Consider the following 24,320-nt stretch of genomic DNA (forward strand, 5'->3'; position numbering starts at 1 on the left):
TTGTGCAAATTCCATTAATCCAAGTGTAAGTTGATTTCATTATGTATTTGTTGTTATGAATGCCAAATACAAGTTCTAACATTGACAATTTTCTATACTGTTGATGTTAATTGGAAACAACATATTAGTTGGCAAACTAATTGCAATAAGGAATACAATTTTTTGGATAGGTTAAGTTAAAAGTGCATGCATCATTTTTTAGATGATTTTTTACTATTATTATAATTTAATATGACATATTTAGATCATAATTATTTATATATGAAGGTAAAGTCTACAAGAGTGATCATTTGCGCACCGATGGTTGATGACATACCGGAAGCTTATAGTTTAGGTTTTAGTCGGAACCAGCTGTGATTTTTCCTCGTTCTCGGTCATCTCTAACAAGCGAACATTTACGTGGTGGTTATGAATTTTGTGTGCATTTCAATAATCCAAGTGTAAATTGTTTTTTAACAATATACTGGTAAAACCTCTATAAAATAATACTTCATAAAGTAACCACCACGTAAGATGTAATGCAAATGTTAGTGAATGTCGATTCTAATGGTGTTTTTGCCGCTCACCTCGAAAAACAATGGGTTGGGGACTCTATCTTAAGGTACAAATTGATTGATTTGATTTCATGTTCTATACATCTATCTACAATAGAGTTGCAAACGCATGTGTTAGGATGTTGTATAGAACAAAAATTGGTTGATTTGGCTGTCTGCTTGTAATTGAAATTTGGTGCATCTAAAAATGTAGCACAAAGGTGGCATATATTAATAGAAAATATAATTACTGTCTTTGATAAATCTAAAACTCATACAGATATGAAGAAAGACTCGAGTGACAAGTCAAAATACTTTACATAACTTTGACTATAAGCTCAAAGGTTACTTATATAGGTGCCTGATGAGTAGCGGCGCGAGTACTAAAACTCTTTTGTCTCTGAAAATGGATTCTGATGTCACTACCATATATAGGTGCAGTATTTTTTTTCATGTGATACATCCTCGAATGTAATTTTCCAGGAACCACTAAATGTTTGGGAGTCCAGAGTTGTATTTTTTCTCAACACGTTCCTTAATGTGTCCCACGTGGACCCGTGATGACGTCTTCCTTTGTGCTTGGGTTTCGTTTTTTGGATTGGGCTTCATTCTGTTGGGCCTTAACCTATCACTTGTATGTTAGTATTTCACTTCAAATCAAACGTAGTCTTTTAAGAGAGGTTTTTTTCTTCAACCCTGCTCTCCTCTCCCTCTCTCTCGATTTTACTCGGCGATCCCTGCTCTTCTTCTCTCTGTCTCTCTCTGGATTCTTCTAAGCATAGACACAAGTAGACAACTCCAACCTCGCTCGATGGAACGTGTATGTTTCCCAATAACTTTGGTGTTTTTGAAGATCAATTTAGGGTTTTTTTCCTTAAGATTGTATCGTTTGATGCAAACTCTTTGTTTTAATTTGTTGTCTAGTTGTTGCTTGAAGTAGCTGTTTTTTTTTCATGCACTGGTGTAGGATATTATCTCTTCGGCCGTAAAATTAGAAGGTTAGTCTCTCATTCCCTATATCCTTGTGAATGTATCCCACCGCTTCATCAATCAACCAACTAATGTTGTGTGTTTGCCATGGCTCAGGAGAGCTGACTATTTGGACAGTATTACCCGTGTACGTGATCTAAATCGGTTAGGTATGTTTCTATTTGATAAATTCGAATTCTGGTTATTTTTACATCTGTATTGGTTTTGGATGATACGATTTTTTTTTTTCAGATGATGAGTTGCTTGCAAAAAACACCACGAGTCTCATTGTTGTGGTATCCGGAAGAGTTGGTTCTGCAGCGCCCCTTAACTGCAAGAATAATGGTCTCTTGGGTGTTCTTGTGAAGAACAGGTTAAAATAATAATGCTTTTGTAATGTGTTGGCCTTTGGCATCATGTGTGCTTATTACTCTTCTGATAACATATATACTTCAGGCCAGAGTGCATTGTGAGATCGAGTTAGAAGATGGTGGTTTGGTAAAGACGTCTCTAAACTTTCTGTTACGTCAAGAGGAGACTCCTTGGTATCTAGTAAGATAACATTCAAAAGCTTTTTATTTGCTATTATTTTTCTTCCTGCAATTTTAACCTTTCCCTCCTCTCCTTAATTGGTTATTTACTATCTCTCTCTCTCTCAAATTTAGGAAGATAATACGGGTCATCAGGTGAATGTACTGGGAGTTGAAGATGCCGTAGGATTTCATGGTATTTTTAATCGGTATCCCTTTGATATGCCAGCAAGTGAACTCTTCGAAGGGGTTGTTTTACCCCAAGGCACAAAGGTTCTTTTCGTATATTCATTGTATTGTTTTTCTCTGTTATATATAACACATCTTTTACTTGGATTGAAACAACAAGGTGATTGTTTTTCTTTAGGTGCTTGAACATAATTGTCATGGGCGTGCTCTTAATATTGGTACTTACTTGACTTTTGTCGGCAAGGTATGGGAACCCCATGTTTCTTTTGTTTGTGTTTTTTTTTCACGGGCTGTGCAAGTCAAGTTACATCTGATTTCGTGCCTGTATATATATATATATATATATATATGGTAGGCTGTAAAAGACAAAGCTGGGAATCTCGTGATTCAAGGACCCAAGGGACGATCTCTTCGGGTCTTCAAAGGAGAGGGCTCATTTGAAAGTATGGTTGATAAACTGAAGTCAAAGTCAGAGTAAGTAACACTCATTTTATAGAATATACTTAGGTGATGAATTAGATTTGCTGAAAGAATAATATTGTGTTATTTTTTTGCAGGGCTTGTATGATGATGGGGAAGATTTTTGGAACGGTTGCTGTGGCTTTATTCGTCATGTATGGTGTGGAATATCTAAGAAAGGCATTGCTAGAAGAGTTAGATAGAAGATCAAAGAAGAAGTCTAAATCATACAGCAGGACAACCCATCAGCGAAAAAATCAGACACCAGCCCTTTGCCCGTAGGATTAGCTTGCCTTCTGGTTGAAGATTGTTGAAACGCTTGGAGTGAGGAAATTTTTTTAGTTTGTAGCCCTGTATATATGTTAAATTTTAAGGATCTATTATGTACCTTGTGGTGAACAATAGGTTCATTAAACGAAAGCGTTAGTAGACATCGAGCTCTGTCACTATAATAAAAATGATAAACCCAAAAGCCACTCCATATGAAAAATGTAAGGCAAAGTCACCATCACTACTGGTTCATTATCAAGAACCTCTAGGCTTGTCATTTCTGAAAGCGAGCTACTGGTTCATGGTGCGTATGGTATGTAACATGAACCTTGATGCCGTGAAAATTAAATGCTGAACAGCTTGTGGCGAAAAGCAAAAACAACCAAGGATAAACCAAACCCAAGAGCCACTCCATATGAAAAATGTAAGGCAAAGTCACTCTCGCTGGTTCTTGGTAGCTTCTTGTCTGGTGCCTCTAGTTGACATTGAAGCAAGTAATCACCACATAGATGGTTTCCCTCGAAACTTGAGTTAGGGAATGTAAGAAATTGACCACCAGAAGGGATTGTCCCTGAGAGACTATTGTTAGCAACACTGAACTTGGACAGTAATGTTAGATTCTCCAGAGATTCTGGGATTGAACCAGTTAGACGGTTATTGGACAAATCAAGAACCTCTAGGCTTGTCATTTCCGAAAGCGAGCTAGGGATCGATCCTGATAATCTGTTGGCATTTAGATTAAATACATGGAGCTTCTTCAAGTTTCCAAACTCCTGCCATATGGGTCCAGAAAGATTGTTTTGGCTGAGGTCAAGCATTGGAGGGAACATCAAAATATGTTTGTACTGCAGATGTCTTGCACCCTCATTCACTCTATAGATGTATGTGAAATCTAGAGATGGGTCTTCTAATGAGACATCTCGAATTGTGAGGCTCTGGAGTCTGGTTAAGCTTTTTGGGATCTTTCTTGTCAATGAGTTATTCGACAAATCCAAGTAGAAAAGGTCGGTCAAACCATCAAACCAATTCGGGATAGCTCCAGTTAAATGGTTCCATGATAGATCCAACACCTTTAAATGGAAGCTCTTACTCAACCAGCTTGGGATTTGACCGGTAAGCCTACAGTTTGGAATAGCAAGTACCACCAGGTTCTCAAAATGAAGACTCGGGTCATCAGGTAACATCTCTCCACGAAAACTCAAGGTGAGAATCAGAGTCGTCAGGTTCTTGCAGTACTGAAGGGCGTGAAGTGTCGATGAAATGTTATTAAGAAGGCTGCAATTTGAAAGCGAGAAATAAGAAAGGCTTTCAAAGTCCTTGAAGCTTTGAGGCACCTGGCCATGGAAGAGGTTCCGGGCAAGATTAACGCTCCTCAGGTTTCTGCAAGCCGGTAGATTTTCAGGCAAAGAGCCATTGAATCTGTTGGATCCCAGATCAAGTGAGGTCAAGTTAGTCATCACAGAACAATTCTGACGCAAAGGACCACTCAATGAGTTGTTCCTCAAGTTAAGCAAGTTCAAAGTCTGTGAACTTGCCAACGACTTTGGGATTCCTCCTGTGAATCTATTAGAGCGAGCCATGAGAGACTTGAGCTTGAGCAATTTGTTGAACACATCAGGGACTTCAGGGGAGAGTCTATTCCAAGAGACATCGAGATGATCAAGGCTAGAGAGGTTACCAAGTGCAGGACTGAGCGAACCAGAGAGATGGTTCTCTTGAATCTCCAAAAGATTCAACCTTTGAAACCGAAACAGATCCTCGGGTATATTACCAGTGAGACTGTTCCCACCAAGGAAGAGCTGTTCGAGCAGAGCGCATTTCTCCAACCCAGATGGAAAGTCTCCGTAAAATCTGTTGGAATCGAGTCTTATCAGCGTAAGCTCGGTGGAGTTGTGGCAGACGTGCGCAGGAAGCGAACCATTCAACTCGTTTGAAGAAAGGTTGATACTTGTAAGCGAAGGAAGGTTTAAGCTATGTGGGATTTGGCCAATCAATCCGTTAGAGCTCAAATCTAGAGTTTCGAGGTTTACCAGATTGAAAACAGAGGGAGGGATCGAGCCTGAGATGAAATTGTTGGAGAGATTAAGGACTCTAATCTGATCCAGCAGGCCAAGAGATTCAGACAACGGACCGGACAATCTTCTGTTCACAAGCTCCAGTTTGGTGATTCTCGCTGTCTTGTTCTTCTGATTGTCACATGTGACCCCAACCAATTCACAGCAATTTGCAGAAGAAGAATTGAAATCCCAACCATTTGGCTTTGGCTCGAGCTCGTTGATGAAGTCACGCAAGGCCTCCAGGTCACGAGGATGGCACGTGAGGTGCTGAGAATGTGATGAGTAGAAGAAACAGCATAGCAGCTCTAGGACAAGAGCAACGAGCAGCATCACCCACCGATGATGGTAGTAAAGACCCATGTTAGAAAACAGGAAGAGAGCAAGTGAATCTTAATCTCCAAAAAAATCGCTACTTTTTTAACTCTGTACTTTTTTTTAATACCTCTGTCTCGGACTCGGAGGAGCAGATACACATACAGCAGACACATGAAGATGAAGCGAACGAGAGAAAGAAAAGGTCATCAAAGTTGACCGTTGATTCTCAAGTCTTTTTTTTCCTTGTCTGACTATTAATTTTTTTTGGGTTTTTTTTAATTTTACTTATTTTAAAAATATTTTTATTTTTATTTTTTAATAATTCAATCAGGCTGGTTTATCGAAAACGGAGTCCGAAGACTCGAAGAGATTCTACTAAGCCAGAAAACTGCCCCTTGGTTTCTGGTAATATATTGATATAGATAATGTTTTTTTTTGTTAGAAAACTTTTACTCTGCCTGATTGATTGTTTTGCTATCCGGTCCTATCTCTCTTATTTGTGTTTGAATTTAGGAAGACGATACTGGCCGGGTTCATGTAGTTGGATTGCATGGTACTTTTAAAAGAAATGTGTTTGATGAACCTTTGAATGAACTTTATTACCAAAGGGTGCTTCGTCGCAAAGAAGTCAAGGTATAAATATTCGCTAGCTTATTCAAACAACACCTCTGGTTGAAGCAATGATATGTTGCGTTTTTCTTTTTTTCTTCTTCTTTTCTAATTTTGTAGATTGTTGAACACACTTGCTCTAAGGATTTTCTTGAGATCGGTACGCCTTTGAGTATTATCGCTAAGGTTATATAAGCTCAATCGTTGTTGTTTTTTTTCTTTTTTTTCTTTGTCTACCATTTGTTCATGATTCATTTTCATTGACAGATTAGGAATATACATTCTGATTGTTTTTCTTCTTTGTACTAAAAGGCTTATAGAGGCGGAGATGGGGCTCCCACAATCCACGCACTACCCTCTCAGGTCTTCAATGGATATACATGCGTTGACAAAGAAGTTTACAACCTGGAATCACAGTCATCGTAAGAATAATCTCATGTTCCTTTACTTGTGAGGTGATAGAATCATTTTTGTTTTTTTCTTAAGAGAATTTGTTTTTGTTTCACTTTTCAGGGTTTATGAAAGTCTCTCCTTTATCTTAGCAACTACGGGTGTGTTGTTTCTCACCGTGCCACTCCTGTTCTTGAGATTCCGCTAGATATCAACGAGTGAAAAGGTCACTGAGTTTGTCTCTGATGTTAAATGTTTAATTCCCATACTTATCTGTTCAACAAACTGGATCTATTAATTAACCACTTGGATCTATCACTCTGTTTTGCCTCCATGATGGTGTTGTTGTGGTTAGTTTTATGGAATTTTTGCAATGTATATATATATATATGAATAGAAGAGCAAACACACTGAAAATATATATACATGATGAAGTAGTGGTAAGAGCATGATCATCTCATAGCCATATTCATTCTAGGCTGACACAAAGATGGGGATCTCATGATCAGAGCAGTGAGCACCTTTAAACGTCGGCCGAATCCATGCATTGTCGTCTCTCGTCTGGCATAAAACTGTCCAAGAACTTTAAAAAAAAAAAACACCCAACACAGTATCGCGACTGAAAGACTTAAAACATGTAGACCTAAAAAGTTCATTGTGGTATGGTATGTTTATGTTAAGTATTTTGATATATGGTATATTAATTTTTAACAAGTCTAAGATAATTCTGATCGAATAAAAGCGGATAACGGATCGAAGTGCATCTAACTAATACCCATTACTTCTAGGGTTCTAGCAAAACCCTAAAATTCAAGATCACTATACCTAGCTTTATGTTCAAACTCGAGTTAATTATTTAAGTATCATCAGGCGTAAGGTAATCTTCGATTATGTTCATATTCGAGTCGATCTTTTGTCAAATCACGTTCGATTTTTCCGTTTTAAAGCCGTATCTCTCGTCTTCTGCTCAAAAACAAAATAAAGGTTGATTGAAGTGGAGAAGATAATCGAATTTGTTTATTCTTCGCCGTTTGTTTATTCTTCTTTCGATTTTTCCAATTCGTCGTTTGTTTATTCTTTTTCTAGTGGAGATAGAAGATGATTGAAGTTGCTGCGATATGTTTAGGCCTTGGCTTCTTTCTCCACTTTTATAGCCGCAGCAATAAAACGTTAGTCAGTTCCTCAATCAATTTCTACTCTGCTCATAAAAACACACTTTTTTCATTTTGATCTTGATTTTGATTTCTTCTTTCCTTCAGTGACGCTGAGCTTCTTCAACACTTAACTACCCCGGTGGACAAAATTGAAAGGGTTAGGTAGGGTTGCCGTTTTGGCTTGTGTGTATATATATATGTGTTTGCTTTTTCTTGTTTCCATGATTGATAGGTCGATGATCCACAAAAAATTTCAGAGCAATTTCTTGAACTTAAGCCAGTGTTCCGCAACTTAGTTGTGGTATCTGGAACTGTTGGATCAACCTCAACCGTAGAGACCAACCGTTCTAAGGCTTTGGCCTCCTTAATTTCTAAGATTCAGCTTTATTTTTGTCAAAATTAAAGTAATGTGTTCCTTTGGTTTTTCTTTCCTTCAGGCCTCGATTAATTTCGACAAGTTGACCTCTGTTGGTTCATTACCGGAACATGCGGATATGCTCTTGAACCGTAGGAAGGTTCTTGGTATTTGGTAATGACAACATAATTTTATCATCCAAAAAAACTTTTTGAAAGCCCATGATTTAATTTGGTTGCATCCTTCTGTTTTTTTTTTCACATTAGGAGGACGACACTGCTCGGGTTAATGTAACGGATTAGCAAGATGCCAGAGGATTTTTTTATATTCTAAAGAAGTATCACTTTACTGATCCAGTGAGTAAACACTTCAAAAGCTTGCTTTCACAGAAAGATATCAAGGTACTATTTGTGTTTTTACTACCTTGTCTTTTCTTCTTTAATTCCTTTCTCTGTTTTATTCCACTGGCTAGCTTCAACAGCTGTGCTTATGATGTTTTTTTTTCTTTTCTTTTAGATTACGGATCCTAGCAGTTGCATGTCTTGTGAGAAAGTTCTTGAGATTGGTACACCTTTGACTTTTATTGCTCAAGTAAGTCAAACACTTAAAACCCCATTTTTGTTTTTTTATCTTCATGATGTCAGTTAGTTGTGGAGTGTGACATTTTACATTTTTGTACACTGTATATTCTAGGCTGTGAGAGATGAAGATGGGGCTCCCATGATCAATCGTGTCTATCAAGTCTTCAATGGACGTAAAGAACTCAAGGAATTGATTGGTACTCTGGAATCAGATTCAGTGTAAGAAACATCTCATGTAGTTTCTTTTTTATTGGCGAGTGAGAGAAGTCATATTGTTATTTTCTAAGATAAGTTTTTGCCGTCTCATTTCGCAGGTATTATGGGAATTGCTCCATTTGGTTGACAGCTTTGGGTATGGTTTTTCTCGCTGTAGGCCTTTTGCAGGATGACCACGCTTTAGAATAGCGTTTTCAGTTTTAATTTTGCTTTTGGGATTCTTCTGGTTTAAAACTCATCCCCTGTCATATCTACTAGTCACTGACTTTATATGTTATCAACCGTAATGCACATCTCTAAAACACCCGTTGGAAATGGAACTTAGCTCAAACGAAACAACAACACTCTGTTTTATTCTTCAAGGCATGTCCATTATAGCGTTTAGGTTCACAGTCACATTCAATTTTATTAGACAACTTTCTACTTCTGAGTTTCACCACTTCAACTTTGCCGGAAAATACTGCAAACAACAAAAGGCGATAGATTTAGCCGGTTAGGAACAAGAAAAGCTGAAGTATGCATCTAGATTTGACCATATCAAATGTGAAGATACAATTGTACATATATATATATACCTTGTTGATCAGGGAGAGATAATAAGGTTTCACTTCCTCCACGTTTATACGAACTTTGCTTTTGCTGTAGAGATCATACTTGTTGAACACTTTCTGCCACTTCATGTTCTCTGTGTCTTCATCGTTCATCAAATACTTGTATGCTTCTGATTTGTGAAGAGCTGCAAAACCAAATAACATGAACAGGAACCCGGTGACTTTTATAGTCATGACTCATCTGTATCACCCCGTAGATGTGAGTAAATGGGAATGTGTTTCAAAATACCGTAGAAAGAATGGTATCGGATGATGAAAAGACCGGCTGATGGTAATGTAGTTTGATTCTCTTTTGCAACCTGTGAGATTCAGCTTTTGTAGTCAAATAGAGATTCTCACATGTCGGTATAAGAAAACAAATGTTGAGATTGTCATTTACTTACCAGATACATATAATCATCATGTCCCCAAGACATTAACACGTTATCAAGCCCACAGCCTTCAGTGTAGATCCCGTACTTGGTGTTGTAACTCGGGTTATCATAGTCTTGATTCTCCTTGAAGTACTACATCAAGAACTCACAGTGGAATCAATATTAAGATGTTTTAAAACTCAAAACAATGTTAAAGTATCTTATATACCTTGTGGTGAACAATAGATTCATCAAACGCACACCCCACCGGATATGTATCACCTGTAAAAAGAGATATTAGTCATTCGAGAATAGAATAGAAGAAAACGATCGTCACCAAACACACAAAACTCACCAACAACAGCCCACTGAGGGAGCTCACCAAATGAAGAGTGAAGAAGAACTTTTCCAAGATCTGATTCACACAACACACACCAATACAAAAAAATCATTTAACCGGTAAACCATCTGTTAATGTAATCGAAACGAATCATCAAATAGAAATTTACCATGGATAAGACCGGTCAGATGGAGCCAGTCTTCATCAGGGTAATCTTTTCTGATGGCTTCAGCTGTCTGAAGCAAATGCTCAATCTGAGGTTCGTCCAAATCAGGATCACTCTCGTCGATGAACTCATTCAGAAGCTCACAGCATTCCCAAATGCTCATCTCGGTTCGGTTTAGCTTCCCGTATTCCTGCCTCATCTTCCTCACGAAATCAACGGTTTGGCCAATGTGATTCACCCTGTAAAATTCCTCCACACCTCTTCTCCTCTCACTCTCAGCATCATAATCCCTTTCATATGAAAACATCGAATAAAGTTTCGATCTTGCAATCTCTCTGGTGTGAATATGACTCGAAAAAAGATATTTACCTGAAGGTGTGACCAAAGGAGTTGGTGTGAGGAGCCTCAAAACCTGCATCTAACACCAACTCTGTTTCTTCTTCCTCTTTGGTAATCCCCTGATTCTTCTCTCCAATCTCATCTCCTGCATCTATTCAATCATCAAAATCAAAAGTTCCCGAGTTCAATTCGACAAACCCACTAAAGAAAAACTGAAACTGAATCCAAAAATCATGAGATCATCCAAGATATGCGAATCTAATGACCAGATCATCTTAAAACAGAACATGGACCCAATTTAATAACTTGAAGAAAACTCTAAACTAAACTCAGAAGAAGATAAATGGAAAACGAACCGTTCTGATCTGAGTGGTGATCGATGATAATCGTCATGGAGAGTCACAGATCCAGAACTCAAAGCAGCTAGGGTTTGTTGTTGGGGGAGAAAGGAAGATATATGTTGACTTATACATATATAGGTGAAAAGCGAGTCCTGAAGTGAAAATAATGGAAGAAGTGAGTCCTTGGCCATTATTTTTCAGAAGCAGGACTCTCAAAGTAGTGTCCTTGAATGGCAAAATATTCAAAAGTTTGGCCTACTTCACTGGATTTAGGGTTCATGCAGAGAAAAACATAAGAAAAAAACAAAGGAACACAGCTGTTATAGTTTGAGATGAGTTTAGACTTTAGATAACGACTTGGCGCGTCATTATGTTTTTAAAAATGTTATCGTTGCGCACGTGTCAAGCTTTTGAATCCACTAACACACACACAAGGAAGAAAAAATGAATTTCTTTTTCTGATCACTTTTATATTTTAGTGTAAACACAAACGTAACTGATCCAAAATCTATAACAAGGCATAAATCACTCATTATAGTCAAAGATAATTTAATTGTGATTCTGTAATCTCGTATCGGTCAAACGATAAAGCAGACGTAGAAGAAGAAAAAACAAGCTTAAAACTGATGTATGATGGCTTTAACGTTGGAAAATGTTACCATTTTTAATATGTTTTCTTAAAAAATGTTGTAAAACACTTAATGGACTCTATAGACCGGCCCGCTTACAGTTCATTAGGACATGGCTATTCGGCCCATATACCAGTCCGCACATGTACGGCCCATCGGCCATTGATTCACGGCCCATGGCCTATCTTATGTACTCGATTACTTTATGGGCTTTAGCCCTTGTACTCCTATATATATACTTGTAACCTCGACATTCATTAATAAGACTAAGAGATTTCACTTCCTAAATTCTCTAGTTTACAACACGTTATCAGCACGATAGCCTCTAACCCTAAAACCTAAAAACAGCCGCCGCTTCCCAAACCCTAAAACCCTAAGGCAGCCGCCGATCTTCTTCTCTCATCCTCAAACCCTAAACCATCGTCGTTCTTGCTTCCACCCGAGATCAAACACTTTTCTGTCCGAAGATCTCCTTGTTCACGAGCATACCTTAAGCTCGTGATCAAGCTTCTATCGACAGCTTGATCGAGATTTGTGGTCCGTGTTCGGGGGTGAGTTCGTGTGTTCGCGGTTCGTGATTCCGGACGAGAGAAGTACCAGGCGGTTCGTGGGAAGCTGTTCGTTGTTCTGTCCGTGGAATCTGTTCGTGATCCAGTTCGCGTTTCTGTTCGTGATCCAGTTCGCGTTTCTGTTCGTGATCCAGTTCGCGGTTCTGTTCGTGATCTAGTACGTAGTTCTGTTCGTGGTCCGTGAGCGAGGGAGAGATTAAAACCGAGGTCTGTTAGCTCCCGGTCCATATCCAGTCAGATCCAAATCGGTGAAAGGTAAAATACGGCCGAACCCTCTTAAAACCCTATGATCCGAATTTGGACTTAAACATACAGAACCCTAAGACAAACAAGTACACAACCAACAAAGTTTAAGATCTCTAAAACCTAAAAAAAAAAAAAACTTAAAATCGGTTGGTATTTAGGTTGTTAGATTCCTTGAGAATTAAAACCAATAATATTATGAAGTAAATTTGGTTGTTTGCTGCTTGTTGTGATGCATAAGAACCTAGAAATATTCTGTTGTTTAAACATGTTCTAGGATATTAAAAACCGGATCATTCATGCATCATATTGAAAAACGGATCATGTATAAAGATAGGATCTATCCAAGCATAAATTGTTCATGTAAATTTCGGCTGCATGAATCATGTTCTAGGATTGTTAAAACTCAAAACCGAATTTGATAAACTTGAGTTAAGGGTTGAAAATTCCGATTGAACTAAAAACTATTGTTAAGTTCCTATAAACTTTAAAACATGAAATCGGAAATTAAAACTATGGTTAGGATAAGTTCCTAATCGGTTATAGTAATTATCTAAAACCCTTTAAAACAATATTTACTAAATCCTAGACTAAAAAGGAAATTTAAGAAAAAGGAAATCCTATCTAGAAATAAGGAAATTAGTGCATGCATACATATTTGATTTTGTTGTCTTTGCATGCATGAATTTAAACCATACGAAATCTATAATAGGCAAGGGCATGTTTCGGTCTCAAATACCGCATGGCCCAAGGACATGTTTCGGTCTCAAATACCGCATGGCCCAAGGACATGTTTCGGTCTCAAATACCGCATGGTCCAAAGACATGTTTCGGTCTCAAATACCGCATGGTCCAAGGCATGTTTCGGTCTCAAATACCGCATGACCTGAATAAATATTTGTTGCATGATTCGATCTCAAATATCGCATGCTAACTACCGGATGTCTATATTATATGCAGATGACAAACCTCAAAAGCCTAGACTATCCCATCTTGCAAGCTTCTGGAAAGAACTACTTGGAATGGGTGAAAGACACCGAAATCCACCTAAGGTCAAACGGCCTAGCTGGTTGCATTGATGAGGAAGTTGAGAGCACTGATAAGAAAAAGAACAAGTGTCTCCAACATATGCACCATCACATTGCAGAGAGTCTCAAGAGCCAGTACCTCTTCATAGACAATCCACTCGCCCTTTGGACACAGCTTAAACGCCGTTACGGGCACCAAAAGACGGTGCTCCTTCCAAAGGCCGAGTTTGACTGGAAAAACCTAAGGATCCAGGATTACAAATCCGTGGAGGAGTATAACTCTGAGCTTTTTAGGATTGTCTCACTCCTTAGGTTATGTGGAAAAGAGGTGACTGAAAGGGAGCTGATAGAAAAGACTTTGTCTACTTTCAGCCCTAACAATAGAGTTCTTCAGCAACAGTATCGGCACCAAGGCTTTGCCGATTATGGGGCACTCATTGAATGTTTACTGCTAGCTGAGCAGAATGATGAGTTGCTGCTGATGAACAGTGCTATGAGACCTCCCGGTACAGCCCCATTACCGGAAGCAAATAAGGTTGATTTGGGAAAGAAAACTACAATGGAGTCTAAGGAGCCAAAAGCGCCCCATGAGACCAACTATGTCCACAGAGAAAGACACTACGGCCAAGGCCGTGGTGGCAGAGGACGTAGTGGCCGTGGCGGCCGTGGCGGACAGGCCGGCCGAGGAGGCCGCGGACGTGGTGGTAAGGGCCGTACGTCCTTTAAACCACGTACCAAGGTTAAATCGGTCTGCGACAGATGTGGTATGTCAAACCACTGGTCCAAGACTTGTAGAACTCCCAAACACCTCATTGATGCATACCAAGAAGTTCTAAAGAAAAATCCGGAAGCCAACTATGCGTACATCGATGATGAAGGAGACTTCGATCATGAGAATGACGACTTGCTAGAGACTTCCGATTGCCTTCAAGATGATGATTGATTTTCGTTTTAATGCGGTTTAATTTCAATGCTTTTATGCTTTGTTTTCCTTTATTGTATTGGATGATTATTTAATTTAAATGCAATGGTTCTTTTATTTTATAATTGTCCTATTAAAATACAAAATTATGTCCTATTTATAGAAATGGCCAAGGACATGAGTGAACTAGTGGTGGACAGTGGATCCAGCCACACTATACTAAGAGATAAAAGATATTTCATAGATCTCAAAATGAAAAGTGCAAATGTTAGTACAATTGCGGGTATGGCCAACATGATAGAAGGCTACGGCCAGGCTCACGTTTTGTTGCCTAACGGCACACATATTGAACTAAGTGATGCCCTATACTCACCCAGCTCTAAGAGAAACTTATTGAGCTTTAAAGATATAAGATTAAATGGTTATCATGTTGAAACCAAGGGTGAAGGAACTAAAGAATTCCTATACATTACTGAAAATGTAAATGGCCAAAAGAAGGTCCTAGAGACCATACCCGCACTAGACACTGGTTTATACCATGCTAGGATTAACATGATAGAAGCTAACATGGCTAAGCACAAAATGTTCACTGAACAATTCACTCTATGGCATGACCGGTTAGGCCACCCGGGTTCGAACATGATGCGTAAAGTAATTAAGAGTTCAAATGGGCACAACCTTAAAGAGAATAGAGTTTTCCCTAAAAATCTCACTTGTGTAGCACGTGCACAAGGGAAACTCATTACAAGACCATCACCAGTAAAAGTCACAAAAGAGACTTTGCATTTTCTGGAAAGGATACAAGGTGATATATGTGGACCAATACACCCACCTTGTGGGTCGTTTAGATATTTTATGGTTATGATCGATGCATCAACCAGATGGTCTCACGTTTGCTTGTTATCCACAAGGAACCTAGCATTTGCTAGGCTGTTGGCTCAAATCATAAGATTAAGAGCACACTTTCCAGACTTTCCACTAAAGACTATACGTCTAGATAATGCTGGTGAATTTACATCCCAAGCGTTTAATGATTATTGTATGTCCATGGGGGTGAGTGTAACATCCCGTGGCACATGTCCATACACAAAACGGATTAGCTGAATCCTTCATTAAACGTATACAATTAATAGCTCGACCATTGTTAATGTGATCGAAGCTTCCTGTGTCGGCTTGGGGACACGCGGTCTTACATGCAGTAGAACTCATACGCATCAGGCCATCTAGTGAACACATATATTCACCATCCCAACTATTATCGGGTCAAGAGCCAGACTTATCCCATCTCAAAATATTCGGCTGTGCCGTTTATACACCCGTTGCTCCACCACAGAGAACTAAGATTGGACCTCAAAGGAGGATGGGAATATATGTGGGATATGAGTCTCCCACCATAATAAAGTATCTTGAGCCATTGACAGGAGATTTATTTAAGGCCAGATACGCGGACTGTAAATTCGTTGAGTCCGAATTCCCTACGATAGGTGGTGAGACCGGCAAGCTGGTCAAAGAATTAAAATGGAATCAAACATCCTTAAATTGGCAAGATCCTCGAACTCTAGCATGTGATGCAGAGGTTCAAAAGATTATACATTTACAACAGCTAGCTAATCAATTGCCAGATTCCTTTGCTGACCCAAAGAGAGTAACAAAATCGTACATACCAGCTTGCAATGCACCAGTACGTATTGATGTTCAAAAGGAACACAATAAACAAGTTGCTACAGAGTCTAAACCACGTTTGAAACGAGGTAGACCGTTAGGTTCCAAAGATAAAAATCCTCGAAAGTCTAAAGGTGCAAAACAGACCGAGGTTCAGGGAATTACCGAAAAACCAGACATGGCCGCGGACATAATTAATGTACCAGGTGAAGTTCAGGACGCTGAACCTCAAGAACCTGAAGGAATTGATAACAATGAAGTATCAATCAATTACATAATATCTGGAATAAAATGGAACCGGAAAAATGTCGACATTGATGAAATATTTATAAACAAGGTAGCACTTGAGATAAATGAGGATCTAGAACCCACATCCATATTAGAGTGCACTCAAAGTAAAGATTGGCTTAAATGGAAAGAAGCCATTGATGTGGAGTTAAACTCTTTAAAGAAGAGAAGTGTGTTTGGTCCGATCTTAAGGACGACACCTACCATTAAACCAGTTGGACACAAATGGGTCTTTGTAAGAAAGAGAAATGAGAAAAATGAGATAATGAGATACAAAGCACGGCTTGTAGCACAAGGATTCTCTCAAAGACCCGGCATAGATTATGAGGAGACATACTCCCCTGTGATGGATGCAACGACTTTTAGATATCTAATAAGTCTGGCCATAAAAGAAAATTTGGATTTACGGTTAATGGATGTTGTAACCGCCTATTTATATGGTCCAGTGGATAATGAGATTTATATGAGATTACCAGAGGGTATAGAACATAAAGGTAAAAGTGGCACTCGAGACCAATACTGCATAAGGCTAGACAAATCGCTTTATGGACTGAAACAAAGTGGTCGAATGTGGTATAACCGACTAAGTGATTATTTAGCCAAGAAAGGCTATAAGAACGACCCAATCAGTCCATGTATATTCATAAAGAAGTTTGCAAACAAAGGATTTGTGATAATAGCAGTCTACGTGGATGATTTAAACATCCTCAGTACCTCTGGGGAAATCGCCCAAACTGTTGAATACCTCAAGAAAGAATTTGAGATAAAAGACCTAGGCAAAACAAAATTCTGTTTGGGATTGCAGCTTGAGTACAGAAATAATGGAATCCTTGTGCATCAAAAGGCATACATAGAAAAAGTACTCAAGAGATTTAATATGGAGCAAGCTCACCCATTGACTAGCCCAATGGTTGTTAGAAGCTTAGACTTGGATAAAGATCCATTTGCTCCTAAGAAGGCCAATGAAGAAATTCTTGGACCTGAAGTGCCTTACCTCAGTGCTATAGGAGCGTTAATGTTCCTGGCTAGCCACACTAGGCCGGACATATGCTTTGCCGTGAACCTCCTAGCAAGATATAGTTCTTGTCCAACTATACGGCACTGGAATGGTATTAAACACGTCCTAAGGTACCTGCGAGGGACGGTTGATTTGGTTTATTTTATACTAACCATAACCATGAAGGTCTAGTTGGTTTTGCTGATGCAGGTTACCTATCCGATCCACACAACGGTAAGTCACAAACAGGTTATGTGTTTACGCACGGCGGTACGGCGATCTCTTGGCGTTCAATGAAGCAGACTCTTGTGGCCACATCGTCAAATCACGCGGAGATCCTAGCCATCCATGAAGCCAGCCGTGAGTGTGTTTGGTTGCGGTCCATGACTCAGCATATTAGGACGGATAGCGGCCTAGAAGACAGCAAGGAAGCAACCGTCATCTACGAGGACAATACGGCTTGCATTGCACAGCTCAAGGAAGGGTACATCAAGGGAGATCGGACGAAGCACATACTGCCGAAGTTCTTCTTCACACATGAACTACAAAAGGCCGGAGAAGTTCAAGTGGTGCAAGTACAGTCCTGCGACAACTCAGCCGATCTCTTCACCAAAGCATTGCCGACATCGACGTTCAGGAAGCTCACGCACAAGATTGGAATGCGGAGACTTCTGGACTTGGAGTGATGTTTGGATCAGGGGGAGCAATGTGTGCTGTACTCTTTTTCCTTCACCAAGGTTTTGTCCCATTGGGTTTTCCTGGTAAGGTTTTAATGAGGCAGCATCCCCTAAGCACATTGCAGCGATCCTATCCAACATGGCACGGTCATCTCGTCTAAGGGGGAGTGTTGTAAAACACTTAGTGGACTCTATAGACCGGCCCGCTCACAGTCCATTAGGACATGGCCATTCGGCTCATATACCGGTCCGCACATGTACGGTCCATCGGCCATTAATTCACGGTCCATGGCCTATCTTATGTACTTAATTACTTTATGGGTTTTAACCCTTATACTCCTATATATATACTTGTAACCTCGACATTTATTAATAAGACTAAGAGATTTTACTTCCTAAATTCTCTAGTTTACAACAAAAAAGGATTTAATAAAATAATTATAATACGTTACTCGTGCGAAGAACATGAGCCGTCAAAAATATCACAAAAGAAGAAGATTCACGTAACTTAAACGGAAAGTTTTGTTTTCCTTTCTCTTATCCTCACCGTTTGTTTATTTCCTCGATGAACGAATTATTATGACTCTTGACTCCGCTGGGTCGGTGGTTTTTGTATTTTAATTGATCCACTGTGCTGTGCTTTGGACGACCAAAAATGAAAGAGGAAGATATCTCTCTGATCCTACAGTTTTTTTGTACGTTCTATGCTGGTTTTAAAATTCACTATTTTTGCCGATTGCGTCTTTGTCTCTCTCTCTCACATTCATATGACAACAAACTGATCTAAATACACATTCTGCAAAATTTATTTACAATTGAACAACATTTTGTACTTGGAAAGACAATAACACCATTATTAGTTCTTGGAAAATTTCACCTAACTTTCAGTAGACAGAGGTGGAAAAAGACCAGTAGAATAACACCAACCAGTCAAGACTACTTCGACTGGAATGACAAGCCAAGGTCCATATATCACCAAACTACTTTGGATCTGTATAAACAAGAGAGACTATACTTACTAATCAACCACATCGAATTAGTTAGAGAGACATCACAACCACATTGTTCTGCAACCCCCCTTACAATGTACATCTTTTTCTATGAAAGGAACAAGAACCCCTCGATTTACCGGTACCTACACGATATTAACTTCCGGTTTAAACCCAAAAAAAAAAAAAAGCAGATCATCTTTCGACCCTTCTTCTTCAGCTGTTTCTTAAGTTTTTCTCTGTTATTGTAGCATCCAGTAAAAAGGTACCGTAGTTACCTCAGTGTTTCGATTATCTGAACATGTTCAGTGGATTGGACTGTACTGTGTGATACCGCGTTTTGGTGGAAGCTTTCTTAGGATAAAGAGGACCAGAGACGAAGGTAATATCTCCACCAACTGTAAGTAAACACGACACATACTTTTGCTTAGACATTTTCAAAAGATGTTTCACATTTAGAGTCTAAGATCCACATAGTGTGTGTATATATATATATATATATATATATGCATATCTATGGTATGTATCTCAAATAGGTGTATAGAGAGAGCTTACCAGATAGTATATGAAGTTTAGGATTGGGTGATCTAAGACATCGAGATCTGCTGCATCGTCAAACGCATCAAAGCACATCTAGACCATTAAAAGATGATGAAATCTGATGAGTATATCAACAAGAAACAGTCTATTGATATTAATTAGTATGATGAGTATATCTTTTACCATGATGCATCTGATGAGGAAACATGTAAAGCATATGCTTGTCACGTATCCAACCTGCAATTCGCATAATACATAAAGGGGGTAAAGTTACAAAAACGGAAATAGAAGATCGGGGTAACTTTGGTTTAAAATCCAATGTTCACCTCTTGTAGCTTCTTGCGCCGCCCTTTAGATTCTACTGGAAATCGTTGAAGCATCAGGAAAAGCCTGCAAATAAATAGTCATCAACTACGTAAACCAAGGAAACTTCATGAGCATTTTCCTTCATATAAGTAGTGGTATATAGATAAAGCCTGATGGCACTAAAAGGATCTAATCTAGCCAGCCATCAGAGAAGGGTAGGAATCCTAGTTTTCATAATGATATCAACAACTCATTTGTGGCAGCAGGTAACAAGCATATAAACTAAGCTACCATCATGGTGGTATAGCATACGCAAGTGGCAACACACTTACCTTCCTCCATATAGTAAAAAGCCAAGTGCCGCGAACAATGAGACACCTGCAATATACATTCGCAAAAGATGAGACACAGAGCACATAAAACGAATATAATCAATAAACGTACAAGATGAATTATGCTTCAAGCTATACCTGCAAAGAACATCTTAGAAATGATTACCATAAGTTGAACAGGCTTCCACCACAATACCAACCAAAGAGCAATCTGGAATTAATAAATTCACATAAAAGATTAAAGCTGAGGAAGCCCACATCAATACAGATGGATAGTAAGAAAAATTAATAATAAGTTCAAGGTTAACTCTAAGACTTTGCAAATCTCTCAGATATTAGTTACTATAAAGGCCAGATAGAAATTTAGTTTCACCTGAATTACATATACAACTGCATTAATTGTGAAGAAACTTGGCCTCAGCCCATCAGTAGATACAGCACGTGCCTGACAGGACGGAGTTAACATCAACAACAATGCACCAGAAACAAATTTTTAAAGAATATACAGAACCATTTTTGACCTGGTAGTATATTTCTGCCCAAAAGAGCACCAGGAGCGCATATGTAGTGAAGAAAGCAAGACTTGGAATGTCAAGCAACATATGTTGCAGAATCTACAAGGAAAAACCAAGCGAGCCTTGCAAGTTTAGAAATTTCATATCGACCACCATCAATCAATGAGGTTAAATCACAAGGACACAATGGAGACACCAAACCTCTGGCTGCATCTTCTGTGCATCTCTCCGGAAGACAAAAACTAGAGCTCGAACTATAATGAAAAACACGAGGAAATCAACAAAAAAGATACACAGATAAACTTTGAAAAAAAGTAACAAGAGGGACAAGAAAACACACCTCCGTTCACCAGGAAATTGAGAAAATGAAAGACCTTTTGCGTCGTCCAGCCGTATTCAGGAACCCTCAATTGTATTCTTATCAATTGAACCTAGAACCAAAAAAAATGAAAACTTTCAATCAATTTTAGGGCTTTTCTTAACCAGCCCGCAACACATTCAACCTTGGAATCCCTAATCTTTTCAATTTTCAGATTAACCCATTTCCCCAAATTTCAATCTCAATTTCAAAAAAACGAGAAGGACAACAAAAGTAACGGTACCACAGCAATGACGGAAACAATCCCATAAAGAACAGCGAGGATATGAAAGATACGATCTTGCCACACCGGAGATTCATTCACATCCGACCACCAATTCGTAGCCTCCTTGAGATTAAGCGCTACGATTGCTGCCGCCGAAGAAGACGACAAAATCCCCGACGAAGATGACATCATTTCCAACCCGCCGCTTCTCATCTCCGGCAAATAAAAAACCCACACAATATTCCAGATTCCTTGTAAATTGAGAACTCCACGATTAGAGAATCGGTCGAATCACACTTCTCCTCTCTCCTTCTCCTTCCTTCTCTTTTTTTTTTTTTTTTTTTTTGGTTTAAAGATATTTATAGTATTACCCGAATTAAGATTTTGAGAAGGACTGTGACAGGGGAATTCAGAGAATGACGTGGAAGAAATAGAAGACGAGAGTGAAAAGTAACCGGAAATAACCGGTGGTTTTCTCCGTGGAGAGAACTTATGGTGACCGACACGCGACGTTGTTATTATAGCTCCACGTGTATGCATATGTGGATAATGTAGCTTTTTAGGCATGACATTTTTCAGGTTTCATTTTTCTAATTTCCGTGACTGTATAAGTTGGGGGACCTTATATACTCCAAATTATTTATTACCATATATTCAAATAACAAACGATTTATCTCAGGAAATTAGTTACACACGATTACAACAATAATGAATCAAATGGATATTACATGTAAACATATAATAAATTGAATTTCAATAGTCTCGAAACTTTTTTCGGAAAAGACTAGTAATAACCTTTTTTTTTTAATTAACAGCAGAGCATATCCTTCGGATTTGTCCATCTGAGCCAGTGAGTGCCTGAATATCTCCCATCTTGATCATTGCAGCTGCGAAGTCAGACGTGAATCTAGATGGGTTTCTGCTGTACTCCGTCACAATACTTTCTGTTGAAGCTCCGGTTCCGAACAAAACCTGATCGCTCGTCAAAAGTCCTTTCTTTTGCATCAAGTTTCTGTAGTAGTTATTGTCGAAGGAATTTGGTGTCACTTGATCTAGTGGTGCTAGAGTCGTATCTCCACCGTTTGCTGGACAGCGACGCTTACGTGTGCTGGAGAATCCTACGTCAATGTCACTAGAGTTGTCGTAAAGCCTATCCCTGAACGTGGAGCATTGAGCCTGCCCTAAGGTGTGAGCTCCTGTAAATAAACTTTACGTGTGTCAAAAGAAAGGTCGCAAAAGTTGAGAAATTATATTAGTGACTAATAAAAGTGTGATTTTCTAGGGTGACTGACCTGAAAGAGCGACGAGGTCTCTAGTGTTGAGTCCTTTTCGAAGAAAGAGATCAGAGAGTGTGTCGAGGCTTGCACTGAAGCTGGGGAGATCGCCGCTGTCTGCAATAGCTCTAAACGCGGCGGTGGAATCTCTCCGACCAACCTTCACTGCATATCTTGGACCTCCGACCTATTGATGATACCAAAATTTACATAGTTAGGAATTAGAATTATGATTTGTAACAAGAAAAAATACTATATTCTTCAAAATTTGTAAAATAGTAGTTTAGTATGATCATATGTTTTGAAGATATATGTATGAAGGGTGGAGGGAGACTAACGTATTCGGAAGCGTCTCTAGCAGCAACGGCAATAATATCAGCGCAAGAAACTACGCCGGGACATACACTCTCCACAGCGGATTTGGCTTGATCGATAACTTCGAATCCTCTTGCCGATTGAAAATTTGCCAATGAATCTCTCTCACTCTCCATGGTAGGAGTTGCCACGAGCATGACCGATGCATCACATCCCTACAATAAAAAAAATAAAATAAAAAAAAACATAAATTTTAGAGCGGTCCATGAAACACATATATGTATTATATATGTAAATACACACATGTTGTCAAATGTCAGTTACATACGCTAACGAAGCAGTCGTGAAAATGGAGACGGATGAGAGACGCAGCCATCCTACGTTCACGGCTGATTGCGGTTCGGATTGATGATCGGATGGTTGAGAGAGCGTTTGGACAAGTTTGGTCGTAGAAAGTAGGAGAAAGCTGTGCTTGACAGCAGTAACAAGACAAACTCAACAACAATACAAGAATCTTGAAGACCGCCATTTTGAATTTAGTGTTATAGCAAGAAGACACTCTTTTTTTGTTTTTTTTGTAATTTTGTAAGTAATAAAACAAATTTCTCGTAAGTGCTAACAGAGAAGTGATTGATGAATTGAAGTTGATTGGTGTGACTTTTGGAAATGAGACGAAATAAGACTTATTTATATAGGAGCGAAATAATCAAAATCGTGGTCACTTTTTTCTGCGGGAGCGCGTGAAAACGATCCGACGACCTTTTCCAGTAGTTGCCTTTTCTCCTTTAAGGCCTTGCAGCCTTGAACGGAACATCCTAAATATTTTTTTATATGTATATGATTATTGCAATCTTTCATTACGATTTAAGAGTGAAGTATTGAAAAGATGATTACATTCACGTAATGAATTTAGCAATCTGAAATTATAATTATACTTTTTCATGAATGTTAAACTGTAATAAGAACTAATTAAATATTATATTTCAACAAATTTTCTTTTATATTCTTTGGAATATTCGTTTTATAAGCAAAAGAGTGTGATTATCTTCCCTTTTCCACTCTTGCATTACTTATAGTATTAAAAGGAAACTGAAATAATCCGAATTAGGTTTAGATTTATGGAAAGCTGGCTTACGTTGACCAAAACAATAACTAAAACCGTATCGTATGGTTACACGAAATTGGAAAAATTGACCTTTGACTTTGGAAAAGTAGTGAAAGAATCTTTAGTAAGGATAATGTGATGTCTCATTGTCCATACTGTAACCGCAAGTATAGCTGAGGCTGATTCTTAGCTTGTTCGGCCTTTGCTTATTTTTTATTTTTTTTGGTTAAAAGCTTGTTCGGCTTTGCTCTCCTCTTAAGGTAACTTTGTTCATCAGGTTACTTAAAACCTTAGATAAATTTGGTTCGTTTCGATCTAGTTTTCTTAAAATCTCATCCCCTATTTCAGATGAAAATGATATAGAGAACAAATATCCTATCGTTATGTTACCTTTTTGTAGATTTCTGTTTGACTTTCGTATTACGCATTTCCGATGAAATCATGTATACGGTTTAAATATTATATTGAAGTGTTCCCCGCGTGTGACTAATCAATATATATGCTTAAAGACAACACCATTTGATTGCAAATACAATATCAGTTTAAGCTTTGTATCAACATTTTGCAC

The 24,320-nt window shown here is 38.7% G+C and overlaps 4 protein-coding genes, 1 long non-coding RNA gene and 2 pseudogenes across 13 annotated transcripts; 3 read left to right on the plus strand and 4 right to left on the minus strand.

Annotated features, from left to right (window-relative positions):
* The first annotated feature begins 577 nt into the window (after window positions 1-577).
* On the plus strand, window positions 578-3,156 carry LOC147946623 (E3 ubiquitin-protein ligase SP1-like; annotated as a pseudogene). The gene is made up of 9 exons (XR_015594646.1): window positions 578-601; window positions 1,458-1,531; window positions 1,620-1,672; window positions 1,755-1,864; window positions 1,959-2,054; window positions 2,168-2,305; window positions 2,400-2,465; window positions 2,577-2,695; window positions 2,779-3,156. The product of XR_015594646.1 is annotated as an E3 ubiquitin-protein ligase SP1-like (transcript).
* LOC104773285 (phytosulfokine receptor 1 pseudogene) lies at window positions 3,041-5,544 on the minus strand (annotated as a pseudogene). Its single transcript, XR_015595231.1, has one exon. The product of XR_015595231.1 is annotated as a phytosulfokine receptor 1 pseudogene (transcript).
* Window positions 5,545-8,948: 3,404 nt separating this feature from the next.
* Window positions 8,949-11,071, minus strand: LOC104773301 (inositol oxygenase 1-like). 2 transcript variants are annotated; one of them, XM_010497884.3, is made up of 9 exons: window positions 10,793-11,071; window positions 10,467-10,587; window positions 10,101-10,387; window positions 9,947-10,006; window positions 9,821-9,873; window positions 9,622-9,744; window positions 9,468-9,537; window positions 9,203-9,363; window positions 8,949-9,087 (listed from the first exon to the last, which is right to left on the minus strand). In XM_010497884.3, the coding sequence occupies exons 1-9, from the start codon at window positions 10,827-10,829 to the stop codon at window positions 9,061-9,063; spliced, it is 939 nt and encodes a 312-aa protein (XP_010496186.2). In that variant the 5' UTR covers window positions 10,830-11,071; the 3' UTR covers window positions 8,949-9,060. The 2 variants fall into 2 exon arrangements, with proteins under 2 accessions (XP_010496186.2, XP_010496191.2); XM_010497889.3 differs by having other exon boundaries at window positions 10,467-10,581; window positions 10,793-11,005.
* On the plus strand, window positions 10,944-14,189 carry LOC147946624 (uncharacterized). The gene is made up of 5 exons (XM_087507192.1): window positions 10,944-11,025; window positions 12,062-12,132; window positions 13,179-13,381; window positions 13,559-13,752; window positions 14,074-14,189. Exons 1-5 carry the CDS (start codon window positions 10,944-10,946, stop codon window positions 14,187-14,189), a joined length of 666 nt encoding a protein of 221 aa, XP_087363318.1.
* A 4,382-nt stretch (window positions 14,190-18,571) lies between these two features.
* On the minus strand, window positions 18,572-21,461 carry LOC104773315 (protein TOM THREE HOMOLOG 1). Of its 6 annotated transcripts, none has more exons than XM_010497902.3 (12): window positions 21,077-21,459; window positions 20,815-20,905; window positions 20,676-20,728; window positions 20,481-20,573; window positions 20,333-20,404; window positions 20,098-20,170; window positions 19,960-20,005; window positions 19,648-19,711; window positions 19,505-19,558; window positions 19,337-19,414; window positions 19,060-19,179; window positions 18,572-18,783 (listed from the first exon to the last, which is right to left on the minus strand). In XM_010497902.3, the coding sequence occupies exons 1-11, from the start codon at window positions 21,269-21,271 to the stop codon at window positions 19,087-19,089; spliced, it is 912 nt and encodes a 303-aa protein (XP_010496204.2). In that variant the 5' UTR covers window positions 21,272-21,459; the 3' UTR covers window positions 18,572-18,783; window positions 19,060-19,086. The 6 variants fall into 6 exon arrangements, with proteins under 6 accessions (XP_010496204.2, XP_087364603.1, XP_010496200.2 ...); XM_010497898.3 differs by having other exon boundaries at window positions 18,691-18,927; window positions 21,077-21,461; XM_087508477.1 differs by lacking the exon at window positions 20,333-20,404.
* A 224-nt stretch (window positions 21,462-21,685) lies between these two features.
* On the minus strand, window positions 21,686-23,323 carry LOC104773325 (peroxidase 4). The gene is made up of 4 exons (XM_010497907.2): window positions 22,976-23,323; window positions 22,671-22,862; window positions 22,351-22,519; window positions 21,686-22,254 (listed from the first exon to the last, which is right to left on the minus strand). The coding sequence occupies exons 1-4, from the start codon at window positions 23,174-23,176 to the stop codon at window positions 21,863-21,865; spliced, it is 954 nt and encodes a 317-aa protein (XP_010496209.1). The 5' UTR covers window positions 23,177-23,323; the 3' UTR covers window positions 21,686-21,862.
* Window positions 22,105-22,640, plus strand: LOC147946625 (uncharacterized). The gene is made up of 2 exons (XR_015595237.1): window positions 22,105-22,244; window positions 22,341-22,640. It is a non-coding gene; the product is annotated as an uncharacterized LOC147946625 (long non-coding RNA).
* Window positions 23,324-24,320: the final 997 nt, after the last annotated feature.

The sequence above is a fragment of the Camelina sativa genome, chromosome 3, assembly GCF_030686135.1.
Source record: "Camelina sativa cultivar CO46 ecotype springtype chromosome 3, ASM3068613v1".
NCBI lineage: Eukaryota > Viridiplantae > Streptophyta > Magnoliopsida > Brassicales > Brassicaceae > Camelina > Camelina sativa.